At 28.7% G+C, this 11,689-nt stretch overlaps 2 protein-coding genes across 2 annotated transcripts in view; both read left to right on the forward strand.

Annotated features, from left to right (window-relative positions):
- Window positions 1-799, forward strand: part of LOC139427152 (uncharacterized) — a 6,756-nt gene extending 5,957 nt beyond the window's left edge. The window contains exon 4 of the mRNA XM_071187989.1: window positions 663-799. Within this exon, the coding sequence (XP_071044090.1) occupies window positions 663-799 (137 nt within the window). The remainder of the gene's footprint in view (window positions 1-662) is intronic.
- Window positions 800-1,143: 344 nt separating this feature from the next.
- Window positions 1,144-11,689, forward strand: part of LOC107453956 (matrilin-3) — a 24,021-nt gene continuing 13,475 nt past the window's right edge. The window contains exons 1-3 of the mRNA XM_043053955.2: window positions 1,144-1,394; window positions 6,453-6,557; window positions 7,696-7,803. Coding sequence (XP_042909889.1) covers window positions 1,214-1,394; window positions 6,453-6,557; window positions 7,696-7,803 — 394 coding nt within the window. The 5' untranslated portion in view covers window positions 1,144-1,213. The remainder of the gene's footprint in view (window positions 1,395-6,452; window positions 6,558-7,695; window positions 7,804-11,689) is intronic.

Genomic DNA, 11,689 nt, shown 5'->3' on the forward strand with positions numbered 1-11,689 from the left:
GAGCGTTGCGATCGCGAATTGTGAAAACTGCTTTGTGAAAACCGCCATTTGAAGCACGGACTACTGCGAGAAGTGCAGAATCTTTGTCGGAAACAAGGATTAAAAGTATAAACATCAGTGATCGCTATATAAGCGTCGCCGTTTAAGCGAGCTGAAAAACGTGATATCGCAACATGTCGAATCTGAAGTGAGACACACGAAAGGAAAATGTTTAAACCAGTTTCTTTACCGAAAGAAATATGACGTATTTTTTGTCTTTCAACTTTTCTCTGTTTCCTCTGTCAACCAAACAGGATCTTACGTTTTTAATCTCTTCTTCCTTATCATTCGTTAGATCTTGATTTACTTTATTTCCGTCAAAGAATTTAAAAATAAATGTTAACGGCCCACACCATGTAACACACTGAATATTACTTTAACAAAAAAATTAAAAAAAACAATTGTTAAAAATTTGTGATGAATTTTTATTTCAGCCTAACTACCTATTTCAATACACGTAACTTTTAGACTTAATATTCTATACATATAATTTTTAATAATAACTTTTAGCCTTAATATAATACAATATTCTTAATATTCTATAATTCACTAGCCTTAATATTCCTTAATTTCACGCATTTATTAGTATAATTGCAACTTTATCATTAATTTTTATGTTAAAGATAACGCTATTATTGTTAAGCTGACAACTGAGCAACCAAATATGGTACATGGTGATAATAACGGATACAATAATCCGAAAGATGACTTCAGCGTATTTATCTCTCCTACGTTAAAAAACACCATTAATGATTTTTAGTTTATAATAACATTAAGCTAGTGTAGAGCTATACAAAATATAAAAATTAAATCTGTAGTTTAAAAATTCGACAGTGCTATTTCTTAAAATTACAAATTACAAACGCAAAATTAATTGTTAATTACAAAAGCAAAATCAATTGTTAATTACAAAAGCAAAATTATTTTTTTAATTAATATTTCCTAACTGATTTCTTTTTTTCTCCGCAGCATTCATCATTTTGCTAGGCAACCTGATAAGGTGATAAGGATAAAGCTTATCAATCCGTTTCTTCTTCCAAGAAATTATCGAGTTAATATTTCAAAAAAAAATTGGCAATCTAATTTTATGCATTTGATTATCTTCAAACAAATTACATCAAATTTAGTTATGAAACCAATTTGTATTTACTCATTAAGTAGAAAGATCTGAAAAATGGTTGTGTGCTGCCTACTAGTCGCATTCCTCTTGACTGTTAATCATTCTGACCAAGTTTCTGTTCAAGCTAAAAATGTTACTGACATTTTAGATGAACAGAATGAAAACGTATTGGAAGCACTTACTAGTGATTTCGAAAACATAAATGGATTAAAAAACGAGAGTTATTATGAACTGGGTGAGTATTTTACTCTTAATCAATATAAATTTATNTTAAAAGTCTTGTAAAATCAATAAATACGTAGGATCTCAAATTAAAATTTAAATTAATGAGATATAAAAAGATATAGATATCATTATTGAGGAAAACAGAAGAGAAAACATCGGTAATCTTTTGATTGTTTGATAAAATTGGAACTGTTTCTAACGTTCCTTACACAATCAGACAAGTTTTAGTTTTTGTTAAGTTCTGAATCTTGTAGTAACTGAAATTTCAGTATAGATGTCAATTAATTTTGTACTAATTTGGTCAACATTATTATTATTAAATTTGTATTTTTAGTTTTAGCGTGTCATTTGTTAGTTCCCTGTTTAGTTTCAAAACGCTGCTTTAGTTATTCTTGTGAGTGAAATATTTCACACTCTCTGCAATAAAACAGAGAATATTTTATCATTTTATTTTTGATTTTTGTATTTCAAAACAAAATATGTAAAAGGTAGATATTAAAGGGATAGCATATTGCATCATGTATTTTTATGAAACATTTGTACAGACTTTAACTTTCTGAGGAAGTTTAACATTGTGTACATTCAACCATTTTTAACACATGACATCGTTTCTGCAACTACAAATTAAATATTTTGCCATTTAGAAAAGTAACAAATAATTTCACAAGTTCGCCTGAATTCCAAATTGAAATACTGGGAATCTAGAAAAGGGTCAGAAATTAGGTAGAAAAATTTATTAAAATTAAACGGAAATAGTCATGCTGCTTTATGCTTAGGAAACTATACTTTTCAATATCACCTAGTTCCAATTTTATTTGCTAAGTTTTTCAAAGAGAGCGCAACTTATTGCAAGAAACTCTAAAACAATGCTTTTGCTGCTTCTTAGAGTATTGTAACTGAAATTTTACTCGGTCGTATGCAAATTTTATATTGACTATACGACGTTGCCGTTGCAAAAAATAGTTATTCTGGCACAATTGTTTTATTGTTCTTATTCTTCAGTGTCATCTGTCGACAATAATTGTTTCTGATTAACCCTCTAGTTTGTAAGCAAGAATGAAGCAAGTATTGGAATAAGCATAAAAGAACAATCTAAAATATTTTAGATATAATTGTTTGAAATGAAGAGCTTAAAGATAATATTGTATTTCAGCTCACAGAACATCGTGAATTCGATCAAATTACGGTCAAATCAGTTTACTTATTTAAATTATGGATAATTCGGCAAATTACGGTTCATGTTTTTTTTACTATATTAATATAATATTAGAAAGCACTATTTTTGCAGGTATAATAGTGTGAGCTAATGACGAGATCAAAACTTTTTGTTGTTAAAAATATTTTTAATTTTGAACTATTTTTAAATTTTTAATATTCTTTTTCTTTTCAAATTTTTGTTATTTATTTCTTTGTCGTCTTTCCACTCTTATTTTTATCTTATATTATAGGTCTTATATGCTTGCGGTTTCACTGTAAAAAAATTCAGGCCAATTTACGGCAAAAAATACCAGCAATTAGGGTGCTAGCACTTTTTACGGTAAAACCCATTTTACTGTAAAATTCTACAAAACAAAAATATGATATATCGTAATTTTTACAGTAATATATATTAAAAAATTATTGTAATTTGCTCACATTAAAAATTACAGTAAGAGATTTTCCGGTAAAAATGGATTGTGCGTAAAAAAGATTTTAATCTTGTTATATTCAGTGTGTCGGTATTTTTAACCGTAATTTTATTTGAAATTTTTTTTTCATATTTTATATACGGTGATCCATAGTGCAACACCATGTTGTAACTTAAACCGATTTTCCTGACAAAAAATAGTCCTTTTCTAAAGTATACGACAGTATTTGTTCAAAAAACCTATATTAATGGACAAATATTTAAAGTATCTCAAATTATTATATGAAACGTTATTTAACCCTTTTACTTTCTAAGATATTTGACTCATACTTATGTACGAAAACTGAGCCATGCCTGTTTTGATTTTTCCATTGAATTTGACTCTATGGAGGAAAAATGAATATCATATAGTACCTTCACGAAAGCTAACTATACAATAAAACAGTGTATCTGTTAAATATATGTATAAAAAACAATAACCAAATTTCCACAATAATAATAGTAATACGAGATTAGACTGTTAAAAGCACTCTCCGATAACTGCAAATCACCAACTCAGCAACATGCAGTGGACTGCTGAGGGTTGCTGATGAGCAGTGGAGTAAATTAAGTACTGTCTGTCGTGTGGAACAGCAACTGTCACGATGTCTGGTGGGTAAAGACAAGAACAGGGTTAGTGTATTTTTAGGAGGGATGAAACTTGGCTGAAAATAAGAACAAAACGCAATAATTTCCAACATTGTGCTTTGGCAAACTGAAAAGTGCAAGAGAATGGCATTGATTTCAGAATATGAAAGATTTCTGGAACTGCAACACCGCGCCATACTAGTAATTCGTGCTATGTTCATGAGATGGCTACAAGTTATTTTATTCTATTAATTTTCAAACTCCTATAATTTACGTAATTAAATATTGATTAATTTTTGAGAGATAGAGGCTGCATAAAGAAATCATGACAGCCACGTGTGTTTCCCATCTCTAGCTTATAATTTTTCCCAGATTCATAAAATGTGCAGAGCGCTAAAATAGGAACTCCTGAAATATTTCTTGATTGATTTAAAAAAATGGTCTTAAATATGCTTATTAAATGGAGCAGAGATCATCTTAAATTACGAAATCTGACGTGGAAACGAACTTTTTTTACCATGAACCTCAAATTATAAGGAGTAGTTACGATTAGTATAGAATTTCTAAAGCATGATACTAATATATGTATGAGATAAAATCAGAAACTGAAATATAGTCTGGAAAGCCGTGGTTGAACGTTTGGATCTTTTCATGCTAGTTTTACTTTTTGCGTATTTCACCGTGCCTCGTGAGGGTTTTGTTCGGAAAAAAAATTTTAACGCTATTATAAAACTCATTTATTCAAAGCTAATTTAAAGCACAAAAAAAAACTTTCAACTGAAAAGTGTACATATTTTTACATTATTTTAAAGAGTGTAATTTCATGTAACAAAATGCAAATTTGAATAAAATCGCTCAGTTGGTTCCTGAAAAATCAAATTTTAAGTAGTACATTTAATTACATTAAAAAGTCATATATTATTATTTTTTTACCTACTGTACATTACCAGTCATTAATTTCGATACTTTCATTGTCTAATTCAAAAAAAAAACACAAAATATATAAACGCATATGAAAATAATCTTTTATTCAAGTAAAGGATACAAAGAAGCTTATTTTATTACCTTATTTAGCATGCACAATGTATTTTGTCCAAAATCTTCCATAAATTAAAGAAACCGTTCCACATTTTGGGATAATTTTACCGTTCCACACTTAGGAGTACTTGCATTTTTATTTTGTCCGAAATTTAGGTCGCAATGTTCAAATGATAATCAATTACCTCCCACTATTGATTTTTGTATGTAATATCGATTTAATATAATTCTTATAATAGAACGTATAATTTGCGTAAATATTGCATTGCATTTTGCATTCAGTGATCCAAATTAAGCACTTTTTGATACAGAAGTCAATAAAAGCGGTTTAACCAACAAATGGTGCAAGAATATTGTATTGAAACACAATATTTCACATTCTTTTGATGAAAATTTGAAAAAAAGTTCTATTGAAATTTTTTCAAACTTTTCAAGAATGGGCCACAATGTAAGCTGTCACTGTAAACTATGCAATTAGAGAAAATCGCATTTCACTCTTAAAGCAATCTCAATTTAACATGACATAATCTTATATTTACGACTAATTACTTGTCAATTTTTCTAAAATAAGCCCCATGGAGATTACAACTAGTTAAGGGAAAACACTTTCATCAGATCATAATTTATGCAGGAATCATTTCATTTTCGGTATTTAACTTCGAAGATTCTTCATTCATTCGGTATATTTTTCTTTAAAAAAATCATTTCCTCCGAAAATGAAACTATATTACCTCTTTTCGTTTCAACTACATGACAAATCTAAGAAATTTATATATTTTTGTTCTAAAATGTGACTGTGGATTTTGGTCAGGAAGATGCCACTATAACGCATATGGTGAAAAAATTTGCGACTGTATAGCTGGTTTCGCTCAAAACAATGAAAAGTGTGAACGTAATGACTCTTCCCTTTCTATTATTCTTAATCTATTTTACCAATTTACAATGTTATTTATATATTCTATACGTCATTATCGAAATTTCATTTTATAAGAAGTTTTTATTATTTATGTATGTTGTATGATGTAAACTGGCAAGAATAAATTAACAAAATCATTAGAGAAACTAGCATTAGAGAAATCTTTATTCCTTTGAATGAAATTTGCTTTAATAAAATTTCCTAAAATATCTTATTAGTTTAGGATTTTTTGTCCATAAAAGAAATTTTAAGTTTAGATAAAAAAAAATCAATTATTTCAATCAAAATCAATTAAATCAAAATTACTATCAAAATCAATTAAATCAAAATTACTATCAAAATCAATTAAATCAAAATTTTCGTGAAAGAATTTTGCCCGTCAGTCCAACAGCGAAATTATTAACGATACAATTATGAATATCGATACAATTTATACAACGATACAATTTATGATGAGATTATTTTATTTTCGGTATATAACTTCGAAGATTCTGCATATATATATAATAAATAAATAAATACATGAAAACACTAAGAGTAGTATACCACCCGGTATAAGCGGCGGAAGTGACGTCACAGTCAACCGGAGCTTATTTCTGCCCAACCGGAAGTTGCTTATTTCTGCCCCTGACATAACCGGGAGTTGCTTATTTCTGCCCTCCTATAAACCGGAAGGTGTTTATTTCTGCCCGCTTGCTTATTTCTGCCCACTTGATTATCCGCTTTTAGTTTTGGTTTCGATTTTTAATATTATTTTTCAGTGGTGGCAACACTCCTTAATTTAAATTTCTTATTTAAGGATGGCAGCACCAATTTTTAGTTTCGGTTTTCAAAGNATATGGATATATTTTTTTTTCTAGAATGTGACTGTGGATTTTGGTCAGGAGGGTGCCACTACAACGCATATGGTGAAAAAATTTGCAACTGTATGACTGATTACGCTCAAAACAATGACAAGTGTGAACGTATTGACTCTTTGCTTTCTATTATTCTTACTAAATTTTGCCATTTTACAATGTTATTTATATATTCTATATGTCATTATCGACCTTTAATTTTATAAGATAAGAAACCGGTCCTTTAATTTTTATTATTTACGTATGTTATGTGATAAAAACTTGTGAGTATAAGTTAATAAAATCTTAAAAGAAACTAGCTGCATATAAAAACAGCATTTAAACTCTGACATTTTAATTCTTCATAATAAAGTTTGCTTCAACAAAATTACATAAAATATCTCCCAAGTTCAGGCTTTTATATCCATGCATGGAATTATAAGTTTAGGTTCAAAAAAATTTCGTGCAAGAATTTCGTTCGTCAGTCTAACGATGAAATCGTTATAGTTTATACGAATTGTGATACATTCAGAATTATACATTGTGAAACTATACTTTAAAACTATACAAGATAATTAAAACTATGCATTGCGAAACTATACGAACTATGCGATACATTTAGAACTACATATTATGAAACTATACGAATTACGATACAGTCAAATTTATATATTGCGAAACTATACGAATTGCGATACATTCGGAACTATACATAGCGAAACTATACTAATTGCTTTACATTCAGAAATACTGTGTTTCGAGTTTTGAAAGGAGAATACACGTTAGGTCTATGACGAAAAAGCTAACTACTTTTTTTTTTTTAATTCCGCTTCGTATTACTAATAATTTCTAAACAAGTGTTCAGCAAGTATCTAAGATTTTTTTTCATTCCGATAGAATAAATTAGTGTTATAAACAGGCTCAATATAGATAAATTTCATTTTACAAATCGTTATTATAACAATAGAATAAGCTTGATGAGAAAGAGTCTTTGAGAAAGAGTAAAAAATCACATAAAAAATGTCTGCAGTTACAATCAATATGATTTGCAGATAATTCCATACAGAAATTTTTAAAGTGTGTAACACTGAATAAATAGAAATAAGTTTACAGGAATATCTTCTTAAATAGTACGGTATTATGTAATCTTGCACTAGCAATATCACTAGCAAGTATCGTTCACTAACAATTCATTGTCAAATTATTGTTATATAGTATTGAAGTAAAGCGTTTAAAACCTGATAAAATAAAAATTCCTATTCAACAGATTGTTATTGTGGACTCTATGCTACATCGTGCACTTTCAAAAATAGCAAAAAAGTGTGTACATGTCCAGAGAATTATTTACTAAACGAGGATTACGAAAAATGTGTAGGTAAGTATGTTTTGGTTATAAATATTAGAATTAGTAAAAGAGGAAAAAACACCATATCATTCCCCATAAAATAAAAATTTTATATTTTTATTTGGTTTATCGAATGTAAGTTTTTATGTAAATCTAAATGACTCACATCGTGTTTGCTTATCTGACCATAAAATCGCTTTTAACTGAATATATAACCTCCATATTTTCAAAGTAATGCAAGCACAATTGTAACATGTTTGGTAAATAACAGTATATCGATGAATGATTGTTTAACCAAATAGTATCAGTAGTAGATAAGTTGTAGTATAAGTATAAATAATATAAGTATAAATAATATAAGTAATGAAATAATATAAGTAGTAGCAGCAGAATTGCCACTGGCGACAGAAACTAAAGAAAGTGTTGACAAATGTTTTATTTAAAAAAAACTGAAATTAACAATTTTTTCTAGACAGGGAATGCAAAGAATGATTTTATTTTAAAATATGAATTATTCAAAATGTAAGTCACAGTGGTAGTTACGATTGAAAAATTAGAGAGATAATAAATAAACAAAAATATATTGCGTTACTACCACTTTTTTAAATNGGCGATATTTTTTGGTCACCGATGAAGCAATTTTTCTCCCGGGTGGGTGAATGAATGAGTTTTTCGAATCCGCTTAACTGATCGTTAACTTTTTTTCCGGTGTTGTTTGTTGATGGGGAAAATTTCTACGTTGCAGCCAGGCTCCTTTAAGCTAGTTTCCTCCGCAAGCCGCAGTATCCTGTTCGGCTTGAAATAACGGTGGATCCACACCGATATTTTTTAGTTAATTACAAGTCAACGCAGCATAATTAATGAGTCCATGTTGTGCATTATCTTTTATTTTAATAAACGATGGTGAAATAGCAGTTTAACCCCTCTCCAAACTGGAGAGGGGAAACACATATCCCGTCTAAATAGACGTAGTTTTGTTAGGCATTATAAAACAACAAAAGGCGACGCAAAAACATTGCTCCTGCGTTTTATAGGATGATTAAAAGTTGTGAAGAGGCCAGTCATTATTGCCTTTTTCGTAGTCTTACGCCTCATCAAATTTATTTATTACTCATAGAAAATCGTTTAATCTTTCCTTATATGGAAGTGAAAGATCTTAAAATAACTTCTCTTTTGAAATATAAATCTAATTATTATTCATTGGCATGTTTTTAGCCTTGAAGTCCCAAAATAGAATTTCTACCCTTATCCTTTACCAAAGATATTTTTATGAAAACGAATGAAATTTTAATGCTTTTATTAATACAAAAGTATTTAATTTTTGTATTACATCCCCCCCCCCCATAAAAAATTTTTTGGGTAAGCCAAAAAAATAATAATAAAATTTAGAATAGTATGAATTTATAAAATTTATGTTGGTATGACTGTCCTCGTTCCTACTATAAATAACATTTTTCCAATATGTGAAAAAACTATTTACAGCAACAACAATAAAAATATAATAATACACTTTATCTGTTTAGTGAACTAAACAGAAAGAAAAAATGAAACATTTTATGTAACTATTCTAAAAAACTTTTCAAAAACTTTCACACAAAAATATACAAAATTTTTATGCAAAACTAACTGGACAACAAGTGTCATTTAATCAGAATTTAAGATTCTGTGTGGTTAATGAGGTTATTTACAAGATGAAATTCTGTATTCCCCGTTTAAATGGAGGAAAACAGAATTTCCTGAAGCACTGTGAAATTGAGAGATCCAGACTGGATAAAACAAAAATAGTTTAGAAAGTTTTTCTCACTGTGTTGATTAAAAAAAAAAGTTCAAGTTACTTCGCCCTCACTCCCAACTGATGCTGAGGTAAACATCTCCACATAACGCGATTCGGATCTCTCAAAAATATAGGGATTACTTCTTCCATTGAAGAAAGTAAAAATTTTCTTTTGGTGACTATTCATAATTTAATTTCAACATTTGTGGGCTGTGATATTTCCTAAGCTTTGAAATATGTACTATTTCAAAATTTTGTGTATTCAAATTATTCTTTTTATTTATTTTGTAATTAACTTCTGAAATTTTTTGAAGAATTTTATACGGTCCACTAAAAGGAGGTGATAACTTCCTCGTATTAGGATAAGTAAATTCTTCAAACAGAACTAATTCATCATTTTTAAAGTCTATATCTAAAAATCTGGCTTCATAATAAATTTTATTTCTTTCATGATATTCTCTAGTTCTTTGAATTGCTATTTTTTTAGCTTCTTCAACAGGTGGATAGACTTTTTCATTTAAGGGATTTTCGTAGGGGAGTCTACCATGCATGAGGTATACATACTTAACAATAATGACCATCTAAATAATCTACCTTTTAAATTTTTAGCATTTCTCAGCCAAACTAAAGCAGCATGGTCTGTATGTATGGAGAATTTTTGTCCAAAAAGGTAATGATGGAATTTATTTAGAGAATCAACAATAGCAAGACATTCAAGTTCTGTAATTGCATAGTTTTTTTCATAGTCCCTTAATGAACGAGAATGAAAAGCTACAGGATGCAATACACCACATTCATCTGTCTGCTTTAGCACACATCCAATTCCAACTAACGATGCATCAACAAAAATCTGACATTCATGATTAGGGTTAAAAACTTTCAAAATTGGATTACAAATAATAGCATTCTTTAAAAGTTCAAAAGATTGTTGACATTTTTCTGACCATATCCATTTTACATCTTTCTTTAACAAGTTATTTAAAGGATGTCGAATACTTTCATAACTATCAATAAATTTACTGTAAACGTTTATTGATCCGAGAAATCTTTGCAATGATTTTACATTTTTAGGGGGCAATAGTTTTTTAATCACTTCAATATTATGGTTATCGGGTGATACAATTCCATTTTTAATTTCATATCCTAAAAATTCTATTTGTTTTTGCAAAAATGAACATTTTGAAAGTTTTAATTTTAAGTTTTCCTGTTTACCAATATCAAAAATCTTTTTTTAAGATGGGTTAAATGTTCATCATAAGAATTAGAAAATATAATGATATCATCAAAGTAGTTTGTAGCTAATTTAATTTTATGTTTATTTAAAATTCTACGAACTGTGCGTTGAAAAATGCTCGGGGCATTCCTCCAGCCAAAAAGTAATCTTAAGTATTCAAATAGACCATTGTGAGTAGCGAATGCTAATTTCTCAGTGTCATCACGATGAATACGAACATGATGATATCCCTGTGATAAATCTATTTTAGAATAATAACTACTATTAGACAATTTTTTTATTAAAGTTTGTATTAAAGGTAGAGGTTCAGAATCTGTTTTTGTAATTTGATTTAATTTCCTAAAGTCAATACATAAACGACTCTTTTTATTTTCATCTTTTTTAAACACTAAAGTTACTGGGGCAGCATAAGGGGATGAACTTTCTTATATAATGTTATTTTTTAACAATTCCTCTATTTGTAAATCAATTTCTTGTTGTTGTTTTGGGGATGTTTTGTACGGCCTTAGAGATATAGGTAAATCTGAGGTTAACCTGACTCTTTGAGGTTCCATTCTAATTTCTCCTACGTCATGTTTATGTTTCGCAAAAATATCACCATAACTTTTTAAAATTTCTTTTAAGTTCACATTCTTTATCTCGCTCTCATTTTTTTATTTTTTCGTCGATATTAGCCTGATAATGTGTGCACCCATTACCTAGATCTATCTTCGAATCATTTGAAATTTTTGGACATTTTTTCTTTTTCCTATTTGTCCTTTTCCTTTTATTTTTGTTACCCTTTACATTATTTTTTTCAATGTTTACTTTTACTGAAACATCTTCAACTTTTATTTTTTCAACATTTTTACCCTTAACATTTTGAGAATTTTGCTGTCTAATGTGCAAAGATAAGTTGTCATTGTTAG

The sequence above is a fragment of the Parasteatoda tepidariorum genome, chromosome 2, assembly GCF_043381705.1.
Source record: "Parasteatoda tepidariorum isolate YZ-2023 chromosome 2, CAS_Ptep_4.0, whole genome shotgun sequence".
Lineage (NCBI taxonomy): Eukaryota > Metazoa > Arthropoda > Arachnida > Araneae > Theridiidae > Parasteatoda > Parasteatoda tepidariorum.